This window comes from Chaetodon trifascialis, chromosome 20 (genome assembly GCF_039877785.1).
Source record: "Chaetodon trifascialis isolate fChaTrf1 chromosome 20, fChaTrf1.hap1, whole genome shotgun sequence".
NCBI classification, from domain to species: Eukaryota; Metazoa; Chordata; class Actinopteri; order Chaetodontiformes; family Chaetodontidae; genus Chaetodon; species Chaetodon trifascialis.
In genome coordinates, this window is record NC_092075.1 from 7684688 (window position 1) to 7707920 (window position 23233).

Sequence of the window (23233 nt, forward strand, 5' to 3'; positions counted from 1 at the left end):
GTGTTATTATGACGGCAGAGACAACAACAGAGCTTCTACACATTCACGGTTTTATTGCCAACAGTCATACAGAATAATGATAAACCCATACAACCAAAAGATTAAATCTGTAAACATCATTTGGACTCCTTTGTTTTTATTTCCTTTTTTTTAACTGTACCTGTTCCAAAATAGTGAGTTTCTGTGTGATTCCCTCCGACAAAGATTTATATTTAGAGTCTGGAAATGATACATTTATAATATATAATATAGAGGGAGGGAGGGAGAGAAAGAGACAGAGAGAGAAAACAGTAGTCTCAAGCAGCAACACGCAGCAGGGCAAAACACAACCTCTAGTGAACAGGCATGCCCCATCGAAGATCAGCTATTGCACTTTGAAGAGAGAGAGAGAAAGAGAAATAAAAATACCATTTGTACAAATAAAAGGCACATTTTCATCAACAGAAATCTGGAAAGAAGCCATGTTCTTTTTGCATCCCAGCATGTTTGGTGGGATAATTTCTTTACGCCGCACAGCTAATCGTCATGTGATCAGAGAGATTCAAGTATGGATTTGTTCCTGCTTCGTATGCTTTGAACTTTGCGCGTTTGGCCGAGGTGGTTACAAATTTGCTCTTCAGAAATAAAGACTGATCCAAAAAAGAATTCTTTATTTTGGCATAGTGCTTTTTAAAGATTTAGCACGTTATTCCTTCTCCCAAGATATAAGATTTGATGAAATTATGTCACAAAGAATTCAACAAAGTAAAAGTTAATGGCAGATAAGTGTTTTAAAAAAAAAAAAACAACCTCAATTATTCTTTGTGCCCCTTTCTTCTCATGTTTCTGTCAAAACGCCAATATTCAGGGCTGCTCAATGGGACACATGGAATCAAGGAAAGTCTTATCAGCTTAAACCAAAATGGATCCGTTGCTGGACATTTTTGTACTGCTCTTTGCTAAAATATGTGTTGTCGTGAGATGCATGTACTGTACACTCCCTCTTGCAGCAAAATACAGGCACGTTATATTACATTGCATCTGTCTTGTCAAACTCATTGAACACATGCTGATTTTGGTTCAACTGAAGTGGTCCAGTGCATATCAAATACAATGCCCCATTCATTTGGTATCCATCAGAGTACTGACAATAGTAAGGATGAGAGCATTTCAAAAGTCTGGTAGCCAGAACTGCTGTGTACTATGTCTAGAAGCCATTTCAAAATTTGGATTCCCACTCTACAAAAACAGTCCGTATAACCTAAATACAGTAAACTGTTCTGAGTGGACTGCGAAATGCAAATGAAGTCTGACCTGTCAAGCAACAATGGTTGAGAACTTGCTTCTTAGTGTTGGAGTTTCCCCTGTACTGTAGTGCAACACACAGCCAGCATCCTTTGCTACTAATAAGTGATAACTCGAGAGAATTGAAGTGAGTGTGAGAGACAGGGGTAAACAAGCAGGTCTGTGCTGACATCTAGTGGCAATAAAGTGGTGCTGCCATAAGATATCCACACACATCAGTCAGTGAAGGTGATCTAACATTAAACATTCTGCATTGAGTGTCAACACATCTGTAATTCGTCTTGGTGCAACTGACACAGATGATCTAACGTTCTGATTGTGCTATTCATTTGTGATCATTCAAATGAGAGAAACTTTTTAAGAGTTCACACAAAAAAAAGCCGAAAACGTTAATCAAGAATGTGAGAATATCCATTGCATGACTCAAGCCCCAAAACTAATCATTGACTACACACCTAAAAGAAGAATCCAGAGAAAACCAATTCAGAAATAATCACTGGTTGAAAGCATAAATATTTTACAGTGTCAGCATACACAAGCACCTCTTTCAAATAAAGGGGTATCAAGGTCTACGAACAATGTCCACGAGAACAGTTGATTTTAAGTCATGCGACTGCAGTGACACAAGGAAATACTTCATAAAAAAAGTTTATCTTTAAAGCCATTGACAGCACTATGGAGGATGTCTGTTTGCACCCCAACACTTTGTGACTACTGCAAAGCAAAACACATTCAGGTCTAATCCCCAGTAAAAGCAGGTTTCATATAGTGACTAATTGAGTGAGTTGTCACACTATCGGTGAGATTAAAGGACATTTTTCCTAAAGTAATTCATTATAAACAGCACTGTTTTCGTTTCCTCAACCTCTTAGCCAACGGTTCCTGTAGAAATGTGGTTGTGCTTGACAGACAAAACTAAAATTTCAGGTTTTTATCCTAAAATACTCTTGTTAACACCTCTTTGAGGTTTGATTTGCACTTCATCTAAACTACAAGAACAATTGTCTTTTTTTTATCTTTTAAAACACCAAATCAAGATATTATGTCCAAATGCACCTATGTCTTCTCAAAAATATAGCATTTCAGTCATCACAACAAAATAATAACAGTTCTATAAATAATTTTTTTTATCTTAAACAAATCTTGCGTCTTCCAGTGCCTCCAGTAAAGTAACCACGGGCCAATTTCCCCAAAACACTGTCAGCGCGTGGAGCCTTTAAGCATCTTCTCTTCATGTTTCTTCTTCAAGTTTCAGGATCATAGGAGAGACTGTCCAGAGCTTCCTATTTTCCATCAGGCATTGCAAGTGTCACTGTTTCCTTCCGACAGGCTGTAGGAGACACAGTTCACTCCCAGCTGACACAATCGGCAGATTGTTGTCACGGTGATGGCCAATAAGATGGCTAATGCTGTCAAATACATGATCTTTTGTCCGTACCTTTGAAAAGAGAAAGAGATAAATGATAAATGTTTACTGTGGCCAAATAAGAAGTTTAGCAAAGATAAAGTTAAAGTAAGTTAAAGTTATTATGCATTCCTACTCATTCAAAACTTCACAAATCTCTATATGTCCTTTAACCCCATCTTACCGTGCCCTCAGGGTCCACCAGCAGTAGGTGTTTGGCAAGTCCATTGTGCATGCCCGTCAGTACGTAGGACCCTGGGTTGGTAGTGCTCTTACGAACCAGGAAATCCCCGTCGTCTTTCAGCAGTTTTTCAGCGTCTCGGCGGCTCATTTTGCCATGGTACCACGTCTGGCCCTCCAGCTCCTCCTGTGCCCGGAAGGCCAGGGAGCGCACAAGAAGAGGGCTGGAGTTGTCCACCGATGCTGCCTTGTGAAGACCAGAAGCCTGGGACTGGGCTTGCCCCTGGGACGGCGGATGGGACCTCGACTGAATGGCATCCTCGAAGGGCTCTGGTATAGGTGAGGGCAGTGCCAGAATTAAGAGTTATGAGAGGAAGGGTAGCACAATTTTTACCATCACTTCCTGCAGACTGGTAAATTATGCTAATTATATTAAATTATGCTGTGCTATTGGCACAAATGGAATGTAATATTCATAAGTACATTTTCACTCATGCACTCGCCTGAAAATAATTGTTGTGTTTTCTATGCCTTCGAATCAGCTCTTTATATTCACAGAGGGAGAGGCGAGTGGTATTCAGTTGGCTCCAATCAGCAAAATCACCACTAGATGATGCTAAATCCTACACACTGGTCCTTTAGTTTCTTCACAGTAGCTTTCTTTTCCCATGACATGTTCACGAGCAGTGCTATGGAGCACAGTTTCAATGTATTGGATCTGTTTTGTGCATCTCATGCACAAAGTTGAAGAAATACACATTGCTGCAAATGGTTTCACACTGACAGGTGGTAGTGATGCACACAGAAATGCAGCAATGTATGGGAAAAAGGCAGAGAAGGAGGAGGCTGCGAGCAAGTACACATGACGTTAAACTATGCAGGTTTTAAAATATTAAAAAAATGGCATTACAAATGCTTCATGAGGAAGCATTTTATTGTCATGTTTTACTCTGTCTATACACTAAATTTGTATGTATATCTGTAAATTCATACATCTGTATACTTACATTATATGTCATATAATTTGCAACCTGCTGCGATGATATGCTGATGACACAGTATTGAGCATGTAAGTCTGCAGGTTCCATTCAGTGTCTAGATCTGCTCTTTATGTCCAGACGTTAACGCTCACAGCACCCAAAGAGGCAGGGAAACACACTAGGAAGTTGCCAGCCCATTACAAAAGTAACACAAGACATTCACCTTAATCTCACACCTCCAGGCAATTTAGAGTCACTAATTAAACTGACCTGGCTTTTATTTGGATTCTAAGAGGAAATTGGTGCAGATGGAACATGTACAAAGGAAGAACTCAGGAAGACGGGGTCATATTTTAAACCCAGGTCCTGAGACAACAGACATAACCACACATTTGTCATGTGACCCGGGATTGAATGCTGCTTGTACTCTTTCCCACTAAAGACAAGAGCCAGATGTTGGTGGTTTTTTGTCCAATGTGAAAGAGGCTTATTTCAGTCATACAATGTTATTCATGTTCTCAATCTGCTATGCTGATGATGCAAAAAAAATCCACAAAAAAACGGCATAATAATTTTCTGTTATATAGTTCTGCAATTAACTGTTTATTTTAAAACTTTCATAATCAATCAACTGAATTTTTCCACATGACATTGTGCAATAATCTGGTTTGTTAGTGCCGAAACAAAGTAAAATGTGACTGTGTCAAGAGCGGCTCACATTCGAATAGTATAGTTCACTGCTCACATGTAATTTGTGTCATGGATTCTTCATACATAGTTACACACATCTTTATGGAACTGATCTTTCATGTATAATAATAGCAAGGTTAAGGATGAAGTTGGCAGGAGGAAGGAATAAAGCTGTGTGCACTGATATTAGCACTGTCTCCCTTTGTCTTCATACTGATATGCTATTATTATAATGCTGCACTGAAATCACTGGGAAACAAAAGCTGGGAAGCCCTCTAATTAAGAACTCCGACTACAACCTCATTTTCAAAAAAGTGGGGGTGCTGTGTAAAACTGAAAAAAAAAATAAAATAAAATACACTCATTTTCAAAGAAACTGTGTAGGCAATATACTCTGTAATGCTTCAACAGGTGAGTCTTAATGACTTAGAGGAAATGAAACTTCCACTCCCCACCAACCAACACTTACTCATGTCAAACAGGTCCTTCTGTGGGCTCTCTTTGGCTGCAGCTGCCATACCCTTTGTCACATTTTCCGCCTCTGCCTGAAGCGCTGCAAGCACCTGGGCGTCAATCTGTTGAGTGTTCACATATGCGGGCATCTCTCCTGTTTTTGGTGCCTGACCTTTACTCTCGGGCAGGCTGCTTATATCAAATGATCCTACAACAGAAATGTGAGAAATAGCGTTGAGTTTATGTAATTCTGCAAAATTATACATGTATCTAAGTTCTGGAAAGCATCGATTTTCCTACCCTGTTGTATGAATATTGGTTTTCTTTCATCTCCCCAGTTTTCTCCACAGTGCCGGCCCTGGTAATACGTCTGATCTACTGAACCTGGACCTATCTGAAGATACACAAGCACACAGCTACCGGTTAAGACACATTGTCAATTGAAAATAGAAATCGTGAGTTGGTATTTAAAAAAAGACTCAACAGTAATGATGTTATTGAGATTATGTCCATGTGCGTAAAAAGTTATTCTGTTCCACTTCCTGAGATTAATCGACGTGAATTGAGTGGTACCTGGCATCCATCTGGTGCTGCATTCTGATTGATCAGCCGGGTGTCGATGAAGCCCCCAGGGGGTGGCATCTTGCCAGGGATGTTATTATAGTAAGGATGTTCTGCTGACTCCTCCTCTTCCTCTGTCCACGGTAACTCCTCCATGTTTAATACCCTGAGGAAAACGTTTTGATCATTAAACTCAGTACTGTCTCTGTTGCCAGTTTGTTTTTTTCTCAAGGATGGCGAAGTCATGGCAATCAGAGGCAGAGTGGGACGGTCAGGCCTTTGCCATCCTAGGAAAAAAAAAATACTACATCTGTATGTGTGCTCACGTTGGTGAATCTGTCCTTTTGCGAGTGCTAAGTGTGTCACCTAAGTGTCACACCTCACCTGTCATGTGTGGAGGACAGTTTGCTTGAGGGACACTGCAGGTACTGCTGGAAGCGAAGGTCAAATGCCTGGCCAATGGTGCTGATGACGTCCTGGGCCAGCCCATCAGAGCACTCCAGGATGTGACATGCTGAGGAGGGACGGAGCAACAAAGTTCAATGAGCATGTTACATATGAGATACGAGACACTCTATAGTGGTCAAGCAATGAACCCTTACCTCTTCTGTTAACAGGATCCTTTGCTACATAGGCAACGTAATCTGTTGTGTCCTAAAACCATTAAGACAAAAAACATAAAGACATTTCAGCTGTTGTAAACTGTGATTGTTTTAGTAAATCAAATGTGTTGGTTATGAAGTAGTTTATGTTTCCGTTATCACAAGTCACAGGCCATTGAGTTACTTACAGGATCTCCACCTGATGCAAAGGAGATGGACTGCATGTGATGGTTGGCTATGATCTGTCAAGAAATATTCAATACATATGAGTTAGCAAATGTCTCATTACAATACATACAAACAATACAATACAACAATACATACATGTCTCACATACAAATGCCCATCTACACACATACACAATTTAAAATGTACATCAGAAGTTCGGTTAATTTATTTGCCTTTACCCATTAAAGCCACTGTGAGGTAGCCATATAGGAAACATTCAGCTCTTTTCATCAGTGGCCTTTAAAGAAAGTTTGACACACTTTCTTGTCAGGAGTTAGATAAGAAGTTCAACACCAGTTTCATGTTTGTCTGTTAAATATGGAGCTGGAGCCAGACGTTGTGACTATCTTAGCTTAGCATAAAAAGTGGAAGCAGTAAACAAGTTGTTTACTTGTTTAAAGCTCAGAGATCAGGAGTGAGAGGGTTGGATGAGTCATGGTCATTCTCCAGATTTGGTGCTTTGTCAACAGCTTCTCCAGAGGAAAAAGGTTTTTCTGTCTCTGTAGGATTTGAATGATTTTTTACTTTGGCACCATCTGCTGGCAGTATCAAGAGGGCCACTGTGGTAGACCGTAATGAACAGTATGACCACTGACCACTCTCGCCACAAAGAAAACTACTTCATTATCCATTTAACTGGCTAAATATAGTGATGTGCTTCTGGGGAGTCAAGCTGCCAGCCTCCTCTGGTAATTCTAGCAACATCTGGAGAGATCACACGCTACTACTTGTCTTCCTCTTTTAACTTTTATTGCATAAACCTCCTTAAACAAACATCCGTAAGTCTATAAAACTCGTATTACTTTCAATGGCTAAAATAAGATTGCCTCTGTTGTGGCAGAATGAATTAGTGAATTAGTGTTTTCCCATGAGATCCCATGGCCTTCTTCAGTGATTTTTTTTAGGTATCTTTTAGTATTACTTGTGTGGACCAATGAACAATGGACATGCTATCAAAGTAGAATCATGTATTTTTAGCACATCTATGTGGCAGAATCCTGTATCTGTTTGCAAAGGATGCACACCGACCTGTTTGCCATCAGGGGTCATCAGGTTGAGGCTACTGGTGGAGATATTTAGGTTGATGGACATGCCAGCAAACTGCAGGTTGCTCTTCCCCAAGATGCTGGACAGAGCTTTGGACGGTGGCTGAGAAGGACACAGACAGACAGAGACTAAACAAAAGACAGCAACAAAGTCTCCTTTTGCCCATTAAAGAAGGCACTTTGCATTTTTTGTGGGGGAAAAATGCTTGTTTGCTTTCTTGCTGAGAGACAGATGAGAATATCGCTGCCACTCTCATGTCTACACAGTAAATATGAAGCTAAGGCTGGTTAGCAAACAGACCTGCTTAGCTTAAGTTAGCCTAGCATAAAGGCTGGAAACAGCACCTCTAAAGCTCACTAATGGACATGTAATACTGTATCTCCAGGCTAATTATTGCATACATGCAATGACTTCCTGCCCTGCTGAGGCCCGGTGAAGAAATACTGTAGCCTGAGACATTTTTTTTTTGATTTGCAGAATAAATGAGATTTAGAGGCACTGTCAATTTTGTCACATTTGCACAGAGCCAGGAGCCCTGTTTCTAGTGTTTTTGCTAAGCTAAGCTAACCAGCTGTTAGCTATAGTCTTACATTCACTCTGCAAATAAGTCTTTAAGCAAACTTTCCAAAATGTTGAACTATTCCTCTAAGGAGTACAATCCATTGAAGTGTTATTTCAGCACTTGTAAATGAATACAGAGGAAATAACATTGTTCAATATTTGGATCAGTTACAGTTTTGGCCATGCAAATTTGGTCTAAAAATAGGGGGCTGTGAAGTGCTGGATACTTAAGATACTGTTGATGAAGAGCGGAGGCAAAGAGGCCAGATAAAATTAGCCAAACCCATTCAAAATCCTCCGTATGATGCTGATGTCACTGTAGTGCATTTGTCACACAGCCAAAATAACATTATCTTATATCTTCCATCTATTCTGAGAGAGAAACTAGTCGGCACTGATTCTGTGTTATATACTCTTCCCTGACATTTGAACAAGCTCTAGAGAGCAGAGTAATGCTTCATTTCACACCCCACATTCAGACACAGTCTCCTCACACTCTGTGGACACACACCACGCACATGCACGCACACACAGCAGACAGACGTGAGCACACACATGCGCACACGCACACTAGCTCGGCTTCCCGATCACAGATATTGTGCACTCACTACATGAGTCACTAAGCACAGTGCGCGGTGTGCAATGCATCGTGGGCTGGAGCTACACCCACGCACATACAGTCCCATACCTCTTCATCTCTCTTCTCTCTCCTCAGCCTCTCTAAGTACAATCTCTCTCTCATCATTTCTTCCTCTCTCTATCTGTCTCTGTGTTCCCTCTCTTTTTACATTAAGGAAGGATGAGAGGAAAAGAACTTACAGGGGCGATGCTTTTTATAGAACATGGAAGGGTAAATGAATATCTAATGCTGTTTCCTCTTTTTCTCTCTACTGTAGCTTTCGCTAACATTCATTTTCTCCACTCTCTCAGCGTGGGCATCACTTTGCCCGTGATCAATCCATCTCCCTCCCTCCTTCCCTCTCTGTCCATCCATGTACCTTTCTCTTCCGCAGAGCTCCTTTGGTCCCTGGAACAGCCTCACACACCAGGCTGATGGCTTCCCTAGAGGGTGGGCGAGAGGAGGATGAAGCCAAGATGGTGACCATAGACAGCCACAGAATCACAGTAATTTTGGCATTAAGTTAGACTGTATTTACAGCTACTATTCATGATTCCACGCTTTGCCAAGATCACAGAAAAAACATTCTGTTGTCTTAGAAGGAACAAGAATGTGCAGCCATGGTAGCAGCTCTGTGAGGCTGTGCTGAGGCAGCAAAACACTCAGCTAAATGCTAACGTCACCATGCTAACATGCTCACAATTACAATGGGAACATATTGATGCTCAGCAGATACAATGTGTGTCATGTTTAATATGCAAACATTAGCTGATTAGCACTAAGCACAAAGTAGAGCTGAGGCTGATGGGAATTATCACTTGTTTTGCAGGTTGTTTGGTCAGAAATCAAAGTATTGGACAAATTAGACTGATGATGGGACTAGATAAAACATCATTATTTGATAATTCATAGTAAAGTGGTGGGTCATTCAATCGACATTTCCATCTCTAAAGCCACACCTTTAGTTTGGCTAAACATCTCCTAAATTGAGGCTATTTCATGATCAGTTTTCACAATTCTGACAACACAACAAATCTATATTTTGAAGATTTTGGGTTCCCTTTCTGTCATATATAGAATATTTTAGTTCAGTCAAGTCGATTTCTATTTTAGGGCACATGAGTTGGTGTAGCTTTTTTTTTTTTGTCTTTTGGGATTCTAATAATTATTTAGTAACTTAGATTATTGTTTCCCATCAATTACTTATTATTATCACATCTGTTTTTTTGAATAAAAACATAAATAAAATGTTGGTCAGAAGTACAGTAAGTGCAATTCTGTATATTTGTGCAGCTACCTTCTTGTTTTACCTTACTTACAATTTCGTGTTTTCCTTTATTTAATGTCATTATTATTTAAATTCTGAATGTATCAATTTATTGTATGACAAAAATGAAAGATATGATGAAAAAAATAAATACAAAAGACTAGCTGAAAATAACTAAACACACTTAACCAAAAGAAAAAAGGTTGTATTTATGGTTCCTCTGAACTCTACAGGTTGTTACACATAAAATGAAATCACCTCGGCCACTAGAGACCTGAGCCAAGATTCAATATGCTGTGCAGAGTGTTTTATATGGTGCCATAGGGAATATTGCAAATGCACTGCACCTCTTGAAACCATGCAACTGTATCTGTTATACAGTGCTACACATCACAGAGCAAAATCTAAAACTGTCTATAAGATGTGAAGTGAACCGCTTTATCTGCAGCGGCCATCGCTGTGCTGCCGTTTTTGTGTAAAAGACAACAATATGTGGATTAAAGAATGGCTAAAGATAGAGCTGCTTTCATGCAGAAAAGTCACAATGTCCTCTGAGACATCGTGAATACTGGTTTCATGACAGAAACAGAAACGTTAATTTCTGTGTCCTTTGTACCTGGATAAATCACACACAGCAGTAGGTTCTTTTAGAAAAGGGGAAATCTAAAAATAGCAACAGCATGAGACATAGCTTTATCTCTCTGTTTGTCTATCGCCTTCTTTATTAGAGGGAAACAGAAACACACACACACACACACACAGTGACGGAGAGGGAGAGGGCCTACTGCTGTGTGGCCTTGCAAGCTAACGTTAGTCTGGACTGACTTCAGGAAGTCAAGCATAAAAGTGGACATGACACAAACCGATTCACTGTTGGCCTTTGCCTCACTGCACATTGGTCAATGATTTCAAAGATGGTGTACACACGGAGTCACAGACGATTCCATGCAAACAAATAGTGACAACAGGCAGCCTGAATGTACTCGAAATACATATGACAGAAATATCCTGTCACGTTTTTTATGGGGATTTTAGAAGATGTGGATTGCAGAGAGAACATCATTAGAACTAATGTTGTACATGTGTGACATAACCTTCGATGGAAAAGTAACTGACACTATGTTGCAAGTGACAGTACGAGGTTATGACAAAATAGACATGAAACTGGGCTCAGACTGGCCTTTACTGTGGGTAATTAGCACGACTCATTTCTAGGATTGATGGTGTACTCGTAATAAGAGGAATTTTAACTTTTCTACCAAGATACAATCAGTTTCAACACATTATTTTAAATCAGAGACAACCGTCAAAAGGTTTTTTTGCTTGCATGTGTTAAACCTCGCTGTGTGTTCCTTTCAGGTGTCAGTAGGTAGCGATAAAATATCACCAAATAGCTTCTGCAAGACCTTTACAGGTTCATTCATTTTCTTTGAGTTTAGTTTAGAAAACCCTAACATCAATATTAATTCAAAATGTGGGTCATGGCCAAGCAACTTGTCAACAAGGGTTAACAAATATTGAGTCTTAAGGAAATCTAATAAATCCCGAAAAGTCAGAAAACCCTGTGTGGACATACCTTGTAATTTGTGACCTTGTGGTGAAATCCAGGGATCTCATCGATCGAAGAACTTCTATACAGCCCAGATACTGCAAAGAAAAACAGGTAAAATCATGTGTGAAATGCGAACATGTTCATTGAAATCAGACACAACTCAATCCAAACTCACTAAATCCACGTCACTGCAATGTATGCCAAATCACTACAACATTAACTTAACACTTAGAGACCAGGGGCAGAGAGGGCAGCCATGAAACGCTGGACTCATTTAACATCAGACTTGACGCAGTTGTTTGCATATGCATGATTTTCAAAGGCGCCAGGACAAATTAAGTTACTGTAGTTAGCTCAGTATGTTGACATGTATTTCTAATCTTACTGCAGATTTAACTTGGTGTACTGGTTGAGTTTCATGTTTGACAGATGGAGCCTGACAACTGGCCTGACTCTGCAGGTTAGCATCAATTTAAAGTGCCATATAGCAGGTTTGTGTCAGGACTTCAAGTTTTCCTGTGAGCTTTGTTGTTGGAACAAAATAACTCCAGATTTAAAGGAGCCCTGTGGGGTTTTTGACCACTAGTAGCGCTATGGAGCAGTGTTTTTGTGAGTGAGCTTCCGGTGTGTTGTAATGCAAAATGAATTAAATTGCAATTTCAGGCTAAACCTCTGATGGACCAAGAAAAGGGGAAGAAGAAGCAGACTTTGTCAGCAAATACGTGTGTGAACAATGCAAAAGGAAGGAAATGCATTCATCATTTGTGCATTTTTTTGACTTTTAGGCCTAAAGGACACATTTTTGAATACCCCAAACCCAACACACTAAGTGTAAAGGACATGAATATTAAGCCTGTCATTTCAGTTATCACCCTTTCATCCCACATTCATCTGCTTATGCACACGTAAGGAAGAGTTGCAAGCAGACCTAAACCTGTATTACATCAGCGCAGGTGTTTTCATAAGCTTGCTGGCATCATGGTTTTCCACCTCCTACTTAGAAACAGAAACATGCAGCTGGAGTCTGACATAAAGTTGATGCAAAGCTGGAATAAAACACGAAGTCAATGCTTGTTCAAAGTGATTTGGAAACTGCACCAGTGTGTCACTATGCCACATGAGGTGACTGTAGTCCTATCCCATAAAACCGTCTTCAGTACCAGCCACCTACTCACAACACCTCTTCTGATTAATATTGCACAGAGTGGGAACATTTTGTGCTGACGAGTTCCTATCGTTATCAGAATCACATTCATAATCTGGCTGTAAACAAAACAGACATCCAGACACACTAACGTTTCTATTTCCACTCCTTTTCACAGAAGTGCGTTATTGGAATCATAACTTTCACATGAGGGCGCATCTCTCCAGTGAGCGTTTTGCAAGTACCGGCGAACAAATACCATTTTGTCAACGTGACGTCTGCTAATTTTTCATGTTACCTATTTTTAGAAGCGTGAGTTTGAAGTGCACAAATCAGCAGGGCCAAAAATATATCTTCTAAAATTGGTACAGACCTATTCTGAGCACACCATTGAGCCATTTCCCTCTCATGCTGTACAACAAACAACACTCAGTAAAATTGAACTTCAAATTAATTATGAAAATCAATGGGAGGCCAGCTCTGAAGAGCTCATAAATGATCCCAGCGAACAACACAACTTACAAGTGGTCATGGATAACACACACACACAAAACAGCATACACAAACACAGCAGTGGCTTTGCAGACCATGTGAATGATTAAGTCATAGATCATACCACTGTTGTTGCTTAATGGAGTTTAAATGTAAGCCTTTATTTTACTTACAGCTGTTGCTTTAGGAATCATTATGTTACACACAGTCCAGTTCTGCACAGTCTACACAGCATATGTCAGGTCAAAAAGAAGGGGAGGAGCTCAGTGAAAGACATTGACGAGATTAATAAATGCTGAATAAGTAGAAAAACCTGCACCAAATAAGGATGATAAACAGACATGGATTATGACGTGAGCTGTATATAATCACAAATATACTAACAAGTTTTTTGTTATAGGACAAAATCTAGATTGAAGTTTGTTTTTTTTTTGCATGTACACACAGCTACCATGGGCTAAAACTGTGAGTGTAAACAGCGTCACTGTCAATCAATGTCCCTTTAGAGTAATGGTGCATGATGTGCGAGGAGTGACCGCATGACGCTAATTAAAAGTGCTGTGAGCATAACACCACGTTGAACTCAATACACACAGGACTCAAACCACAGGAAAAGCAGAGGGTGGGGGAGCACAGACCGGACCCATTTCCCCTCTCACAGTGTGGATGCTTTCAGCGGCATTGACTGGACAAATAAGCGCTCCCGTCCTTAATGCAGTTAATGGAATGTCACGCTGGTCACAGATACTGTTGGCTTTGTTCATGTGAGTTGTAGCAGCTGTCATATGATGCCAATCACACTGTGTAACTAGATTTGGAATATAGCACATTTCAGTAAGCAATGCTCCTCTGTCTGCTCACTCAGCCCTCTAAAAACGACATTTAATGTGGAGGATTATACGTTCAGGCGAATGCACACTTCACTGCTGCGTTGTGGTTTCAGTGAAAATGGTTTGCTCCATTTTTTCATTCACTTTATACCTTGAGCAGCCAGGGCTCAGCATCATCACTCCTCATGCCAGTGACTCATTGTCGGCATGATGACATTCACAGCTCTCGTAGTTGTGCGCCAACTTGTGCTCCTTTAAATGATGTATGATGGCCGAACGGCATTAACATGAGATACGGATGCGAAGAGACAAACACGCGCTGCATGTCTGTTTTTCTCTCCCACCATTTCACTATCTGCGAGCTAAAACAGCCATACAGCTCATAGGGATGCACAATGTACAGAAATAACACATCACCATGGTTACAAAAGCATAACGCTGCAGCTCCACATACACAAGACGGACAGAAATGCCGTATGAATTGAAATGTTTACAGCATGCTCAAAACAGCACTGACGACTGCTGTTTTTGTTTTTCCTCTACTTTTTCCTAATGTTGACCTTTCCTGAATGATTCGATGTCTGTTTTCTGGCTGCTGCTCCTTCACTCGGCCTTCTGCTGTAGCCAACCTACATACACCCACTCAAGGGCATGTTGTGATGTGCCATTGAAACTACATTATCTCTCCGTTATCCCCCCCTTGCAGACAGCTAGGCTTGAGTCATTGAAAGAAAAGAGAGACTGGGTAAAGAGGGAGAGGACAAAAACAGAAACGAGACAGAAAGACCACCAACCTTCACAATGTATGTCACTCCTGGACCAGAGATCTTCTCGCTCGAGTGTAGCCATCCTCTGGAGGGTTTGCTCACCAGTCCACCACCTCCACCTGGATTCCAGTCCACTCTGCTGGGCTGGAGCTCGTCCAGCCTGCTCTTCTTGCTCATGCTGACGGCTGGCTCCAGCTGTGAGCAGGGGGTTGAATGGGAGGCCGAGCTGCACAGAGAGCCGCCCACACCAGAGGCTGCTGCCGCCGCTGCTGTGGCTGCACCGGGGCTCGGGCCACTGGAGCTGCCTGAGCCCGATCCCCCACCCACCTGCAGCTTAGACACAGCCAGGTCCTTGACAGCTGAGGGCAGACCCTTGATGCCCAGCAAGCTGCCTGAGTTGCTGAATTTCAGGCTGGACACCTTATTGATGAGGGTACAGAGGGTGGTGCCTCCATCTTCCAGGTGGTCAGAGCCGTGGCTGGTGGGGGTGCTGGAAGCAGTGGTAGTGGAGGAGGACTGGACCTCAGTCGGGGGTGTGTAAGATGTCTCGGCTGCAGACTGGGGGGTGGCCGAGACCTTGGGGTTCATGGACAGGCCGTGGAGAAGCTCATCGACAGAGGTTACTGACTCATTCCTGAAGCGGTTGTATTTGGTACGGTGAAGCATACCCTTCTCTCTCTTGCTCTCTCCCCTCTCTCCACCAACCGACACGCACAGCCTGCCTCTTTCACAAGTGTGCTGGCAGACGTGGCTGAGCCGTGCTGATTACCCTCTCCTGTAACATAGCAGCAGCGGTACAGGCAGCAAACGCCTTTTAGCAATCACAGGCCACCTGACTGTAATTTTCTCTATTGAGGTTACAGTGGTGGTTGTGTTGAGCTGCTGCTGCTGCTGCTGCTGCTGCTGCTGCTGCTGCTGCTGCTGCTGCTGTCGCCAAAGTCCAATCTGCTCTCAGTGAAATCCAGTGCTGCAATCCAATCCGTCAGAGAGAAATATACAGACACAATCCATGGAAACACAGCATTGAGGCAGAGGAAGAAGAGGATGGAGAGAAAAAGGTCTCTAAAAGGCTGCCAGTGTTGTGGTGCAGCTTGTTTGGTTTCCAGTGGTGATGCTGTTGCTGCTGCTGATTTCTAGCTTCAAAAATCCAAAAAGTAAAAGAACAGAGAAAGGTCTATGTTGTCGATGATCACGGATACTGCGAGGGAAAAGCAAATACTCTCCTCTGACTGCTGCCTGCCTGCCTGCCTGCCGGCTCAGAGCTAAAGCATGACTCACTGATCTGAGAAAACCTTCTCAACAAAAGGCTTGCTGAACACTGCAAATCACTTCCTGTCGGAGGGAGAAAAAAAAAACTCCCACTTACAGCACACTAGAACCAATCAATTTTTAAATTCCCCAGTCTGATATTTATTCCCTCTAATTTGTCCTTATTTGCTTTTCTGAGAAAAGGAAATGAAGAACGAAAGGAAGCTTAAGTCCTTAACTTAACGCAACTATCATAACAATTCACTTAAATTGATGTTATATACAATTAATATCTTACAAAATGGATTAACCGGTAAAATTTGCAATGACACGTACAATAAACTAATCACAGAAATGATAATAAATGAAATAAGTAATAAAAACTAGCATCCTTTTAATCGACAGCCACAATCAGAGCGTGTGCCAAAACGTCTTTGATTCAAGAATAAAAACTCTACTTTAAATGTTTCCTAAAGCCGTCATTTTCCTGAAAGAATTTAAAATACAGCTCTTTAAATTACTGAAAGTAGCAATACAGTGACATTTTAGCATGACCAGAAATACGCAACATCATTAATATATTGTCCATTTAATTTATAATAGCTGCAGAATATGGTCAGACTTCTGCACAAAATATTTACAGACATTAATGCAAAAATTAATAAAGCTATTTTTCCATAAAACCCATTTGAGACCATTTGTCTAATGTGTAGGTCTAATTCTCCATCAGCATTCTGCAACAAAGGAAAAAAAAAAACATTCAGTTCACAACTAGGAAGCAGATATAATCTCACAGCTTGTCTAAAATACCCAGCAACTGGTCCAGGTTGAACTACATGAATGATACTCCAGAAAAACACAATATGAATGGCATGTTTCTCAGGCAGATGAGTGAGTCAATGAAACAACCAAAAGGATAACAGAAAAAGCCCATGAGTCTCCTTAAAACCAGCAGCAATGAAGCATCTTTGTCTCCCCGGCAGCGGAAAGCACACAGCCAGACACCATTCATGTAAAATGTCCTCAGGAGCATCTAGCGAAGCCGAAAGACTGACACTCATTCATAAGCAGCTTCCGCTCTCACTCTGCTGCAGATTTCGCACTGCAGTCCCTCCCAACATCTCTCTTTCCTGCCTGGCAAATATAGGGAAAAAAAAAAAGACAGCACGTCTGCCTTCTCTCCTCAGAAAAAAAAGGCAAACACAAAAGCAGGGGAGAAAAGGCAGGACCTCGCAAATCAAAAGAGGAGGCAAAAAGACAAAGGAGAACAGGAGCAGAGGACAAAAAAAGCATGCAATATTTAGTCTTTTATGTGAATGAAATAGCAGGCTGGCATACCAATGTTTCTGTGAATGGAAGCAAGGCCTTTCTGCCTCTGCAAGGCAATCCCTTGGGATGGCATGGTCTTATCCAATGAGAAGCCAGCTGGATGACTCATTCAGGGGAGGCTTGCAGAATAGTGGAAGAGACCATTCCAGACGCAGGTGTGCATATTGTTTCCTCTTGCCTGCCCTTTAGATATAACACATACGTTGTCAAATATTAGATGTTTGCACAGTTTATTAAGATAATCTTCTGCTCACAAAACAAGAAACAAGAAAAAAATCCAGCCACGACATCAAAAGTAAAAATGGCACCCCCATGATTCTGATTGTCACCATTATCAGCTTCCTTTTTTTTTCCCACATTCATGTGAACAGTTACCACCTACACATTTAATTAGTAATTTACTGTTTATATGTATGAGGGCAGATAGTACAAATGCACTAGAATAACAAATGAATTTGGGTCGACAGATATGGTTTGCTAAATATTTGTCTTTTGAAAATATATAATTAGCATCCTATATAATATTTTGTATGTTTTTGTTGGAAATTTTACTCCTTTTTTTACTCCTTTTACTTTATTACCCTGTAAGACAGTGATCATTAATTTTTATATCTTTCTATCTTTTTTTCTGCTGGCATATTTATCTCATCTGATACAATGGTTGAATGCAAACAGCTGACTGGTCAAACAAATGTATTTTGTCATCTGCTTGTGTTTTATATTAGTCTCACATTGATACTAGACCAAATGAGAAATCTAGGTTATTCTTTGTCAAATGTGTATTTGCTGCTGTTTGACTTAAAGCCATCATTAATTTGTCTTGCTGTTGCTCTTCATATTAATTCAAATATGTGCCACAAACTGGCAAAAATATTGCATGATTGTATGATAAGCTGGGATCAGAGCAAGCTGATGTGTGTACGGACGCTCAGTGATGACAATATTAGAATGAAACAATTTAATCTAATTGATCTTTCATTTGCTGGTTTCACTTTCAATTTGAAAAATAAAATTCACACTAACACTAGTTGCGTGAGGCTGCAATAAGAGCTATAGTAAAATGTGTGGAGGGTGGTGTCTTTCTTTTTTACCTTTTCCAAAACCACAAGAGCATAAGCAAATGCATTTTGTGGGGCTATGGAATACTTTACAAAAACCCCTGTTTAAGACTGGAACATCCACAATATGCTACAATGAAACTGGGTCTAAATTTGCATCCTTTTGTTTCAGCCTCAGTCTTTTAGCACGATATCCTGCATGTAGCCCTCAAGTTCATATTTAAGACCCTTTTAGAGGGGTCTCATTTTAAAACACTAATTAGCCACCTAGCAACAGCTGATAGAATCTGCCAGCTACAGATGTCATTTCAGCCATCAGCACAGACTATAAATGGGAAGCCTGTTTTTGTCTCCCTCTGTCTGAAACTAAAGACTGATTGTTTCAAAAATGTCAAAGACTGTTGAGCAGTAGAAGCTAACATGCTAAAATAGAATAATGAATATGGTAAATATTACACCTGCTAAACATCAGCATGCCACTGCGAGCATGCTAGTGTGGTGATGCTAGCATTTAGCTCTTTAATCTGACAAAACCAGTACCATGAATGTAGACTCTTAGTCTTGTTAATTCATAATAATCTTTACACACTGTTAGTAACACAAATATTTGATAAATACTGATATTTAATGTCCTTTTACTGATGCCCTCTATGTTTGCTATCCACTTTTGCTGCTGTAATACCTGAAATTTTCCCACAGTGGGACTAATAAAGGTATATCTTATCTTATCTTATCTTATCTTATCTTATCTTATCTTATCTTATCTTATCTTATCTTAAATATAACCAAAAGGTTAACCATTTTCCTAAGCAATTGCACCACTAACTAAACGTGGATGTGAGAAACGTCGGCTTAAAACCCATGAAAAATGGTGGAGCAGCTGAATTAGACTGTGTAGCCTGTCCTCATAGTACTGTGTCCATGGGGACAGAGGCACAAAAAGCTCTACTCACGCATTGTAGTGTTTTGTAAGCAGGTGTCCAGTATGGCAGAGATTCTGAGTCACTGAAGGCCCACACTTGGTTTCCCTGCAGAGACAAACACACGGGGGCTGAGTTGAGAAGAAAAGGCGGGAATATCTGGACTATCTGCTGCTGGTGGAATAAATGATGGCTGCTCACTGGGGGCGTTGCCTGCGTTTTGACTGGTGCTGTGAAGATGCTGACAGACTCAATCATAAACGGGGTCTGAGCTGAGACAATCTGGAAAACTAACTTGGGGTCTTTTTGTCTTTCAAAATAAGAGCACACTGACAACATAAACATAAATGTGTCTTTCGCTTATTTCATAAATCATGTGTATTTACCAACAACATACACAAAATATACATATACTTCAACCAGATAATCGCCCAAAGTTCAAAGGATTTAACAGATCAATAGTTACTTGAACACATGTTCCAGTGCAATTAAACGTGTGATTCAAAATTTCATTTGTCAGACATACATTAAGAGTGAATGAGGAAGGAGAGACAGAGGAAAAGAGCATCCATTGGCGAGGAAGGCAGCAGACACCTCTCCATTTGACTACTGTTGCCAGGTTACCAAAAACATTCAAAAAAGCAAGAGTTATTTTCAGACAAGCTTGAAGCAAAATAACCAATGTTACAGGAAGAGCAGACACAGGCAGCTGGTAAAATGTGAATATTGTTAAAAAAAATGAATTATTCATCAACAGCACCAAAAGGTCCAGAGCTGGTTTAGGTTCGTAAAGTTTGAGGAGACTTAAGTTAAGGCAAATTACATGACAGCATTTCATTTATTGCCGCTGGGCACTAGTCTTCACTACAGTATGTCATCTTCCCAGATAATTAGCATATTTCATTGGATTACTGACATGAAAACTACAAACTGCGTTAGGCACAGTTTACTGTGGCTAAATACCTGCTTTCACAAAGTTTGGGTCAAAAACATTTTTTTTTTTTAAATCCAGGTGCCCAAAGTTTTTTTACTTTGAACAGAAACTGCTATCAGGACATCCGTCAGTTGACATCCTCTCTCTTCACCGAAGCATCCAGCGCAAAATGTTACTATAAGACATAAGATAAACACACCTGCACAGGTATCCCAGTAGCATTAGCATGCAAAACCATTTAAGGCAGAGAACTCGTCGAACAAGTTGTTTTTTCTCTGCAGCTCACACTGAGGCGACCCTGCAAACTCCATCGAAGGAGCAGCAAGGGAACTGGCACAGGAAGTAATTACTGTAATAATAATAACATAAATGATTGAATGGCTCTTGTGCAGCAAAACAACATTTTTGACAATTTATGATTTAAGTTGCTCCAATCAGAGTGGAATATGACAAGAAAAAACATCCTTAAAGGACCAGTGTGAGGGATTCAGGGGCATCTAGCCTTGAAGTTGCAGATTGCAAACAACTGAATACCCCTCGCCTCTCCTCTTCTAGTATCTTTCACCCCACTACCGCTTTTGATGCAAGTTATGGAATGGTGGCAAAAAATGGTTGACTTATATATGTTTATATAAATCCTATGGCTCAGACAGATGTCTATGTTTGATGAAAATATAAATAAAAGTTACACAACACCATTATGTTCACACTGAATGGAATTTCAAGAGTGTAATTTTCTTGCCCTACATCCATCACCTATTAGGAGCCTGTTTGTGACCATATTTCATGGGCATTATTTCCTGTGGTTATACAATTGCGTACCGTGTTTCTTAAAAGCTCAATGAAACACAATAAAATGAATAGCAGAGGGGAACAATGTTGGAGAGCAGAGTGATGTAAGAATTTCCTGTGCGGACAATAACATCCACAGCCTTGAGAGCACATTTTCATAATCATGTCTGGATCATCATTTGAGCTTTCTGTGAATGGTTCATTAAAAAAGCGGCAGAAGCGTCAGAAGCACGAGAGGATCATATATGCACAAATGTATGTGTGTGCAGCCCTGTAGACAAAGTAACCTTGAACTGCATGCACCATCCAAGCCATTTACGTAACCCAACTAACCTAATGCTGGTGATAGAAAACTTAATTCAACAAATCAGAAAATTTTAATTGAACATCTGTAGCAGATACAGCACATCTCAAAAGCTTATTGTTTCTTGTAGATTATTTAGCTAATAGTATTGTTAACGCAGTTCACGAGACCTGTGCAATACCAAGATAAGTATTGATTTATTAAGATTTTACATATAGTAAAAAGCTCACCTTTGACCTGAAGATTCTGGTCACGTGACCAAAATTATCCAACCACAGCGTTTGTGGAATTTAAAGCAATGAGCCAAACATGAGTTTTCAGTTTCAAATGTTAGTTTGTTATAAAAGTTAAGGGGGGGCATAAAAAATCTGAAAAACATATCTCGCAACCAAATATAAAATATACTATTCGGACAGGTATAACAATGACCACTATGCGTACAGGTGCGCAGTAACTAATGTGAGATTATTAACTGACTGCAAACAGGTAATATAGCTAGCTAGCTAGCTGTCAGCCTATGTAGTTAGCGTTTGTCCGTAGTTTCACTTTTCACCTGATGCCCTTTCTATAATAAAACAGAAAAATACTTATAGTTGTATAGTTGAAAAACATACATCTCACCATATGGCGCCTGTCGAAATTTGTTTTCTTGTATTTAATGGGCTCCTTGTTGTCCCCTGTGGTTGTTGAGAAGGAAAAACAACATAACCGAAGTTCTCACCAACAGTGATGTGCCCGTGGGTGTTTCTCGTCCTTCGTCAGCAGGGGGCAGCAGTGAGCCCAGTGCGGCTTAAAGCACCACAAGTAGGCGAAGAAGAAGTCTTAAGCGTTTCTAATATTGGCACATTATACATAGCGTAAGTAAAATAAAATATAATAATAAGAGTAATGCAATACAACACCATAACTCAATTAAGTACCATATTGTAAATTTCAAAGTATGGCATGAATACTAACTAAATACATGAATGTTTATGCACATTTATCTAGTCACAATTGATAAAACTAATCATTTTTGTGAAGGCTGCATTCTAATATATTAAACCTCGGAGCTCATAGATTCTGAACCGGTTTCACCAATGACTAACAGTGTTTTTGTTTTGTTTTTGTTTGCCTAGATATGTTCGCATCTGAAGACAAATGGAGACACCTGGGAGTGCAGCAGTCTGAAGGATGGATCCACTACATGATACATGAACCAGGTAAAGTATGTAATGACTCTTATTGGGTTCCGCAAACATCATGATGTTACCCAGTTGCCATCAAAATCCCGAGTTCTGCTCATTTGTTTAAAACAATGTGCTTGAAACAGCAACCTCATTGTGCCAAAATTGAAACTGATGGTGCTATTTGTGGTCAATGAAAATCGACATGGCTTGTGTTAATGTTATTGTGAGTCTAGAGATTAGATAACTTTGCTGCTGTGACACTAAGCAATGATCTAACATGTTATGTTTGTTTTCTTCCTGCTTTTTTGCTTGTACTCCTTATATGACCACAAGAGGGCGCTGGGGCTCTAGTTGTGGCAGATGCACCATGAAAAGTACCTCAGAAACTTGAACATATTTAGGATTTTCCTTCTCTGCACTTGCATTTTTTTTATACATTAAATGTCTTATTCTGAACATAGCATTTAAGGTCTAACTTTTTCCAATTATTCTTAGTTATATCATTATTAAATGTCCATCCATCTATAAATCTGTGAGATATAAGCTTTCTCAGCACTTGATCTACAACCTACATCTAGTGTGTTCAGTCAAGGATGTTCCTGTGTCTTCGAAAGGAGGAGAAATGCATGGTGGAGGTCAGTTAATAATTCAGATGGTAGAAAGTGTTCTGTGGAAAAGGCTCACGTGGCACTCTGGTTTGATCCTGCAGGAGTAATAACTTGTTTATAAATGGGTGTACCATCAGAAAGCAGAAGTGATAAGGGCACTTAATTCAAACATGGCAAAAAGTGATGTATTGACGTATAAGAAACAGATT

General features: G+C 40.3%; 1 protein-coding gene across 1 annotated transcript; it reads right to left on the bottom strand.

Moving 5' to 3' along the window:
- Positions 1 to 33: 33 nt before the first annotated feature.
- shc3 (SHC (Src homology 2 domain containing) transforming protein 3) lies at positions 34 to 17297 on the bottom strand. The gene is made up of 12 exons (XM_070988939.1): positions 14690 to 17297; positions 11454 to 11524; positions 8990 to 9053; positions 7413 to 7532; positions 6344 to 6397; positions 6156 to 6207; positions 5938 to 6067; positions 5566 to 5719; positions 5293 to 5386; positions 5009 to 5200; positions 2874 to 3199; positions 34 to 2722 (listed from the first exon to the last, which is right to left on the bottom strand). The coding sequence occupies exons 1-12, from the start codon at positions 15326 to 15328 to the stop codon at positions 2594 to 2596; spliced, it is 2025 nt and encodes a 674-aa protein (XP_070845040.1). The 5' UTR covers positions 15329 to 17297; the 3' UTR covers positions 34 to 2593.
- Positions 17298 to 23233: the final 5936 nt, after the last annotated feature.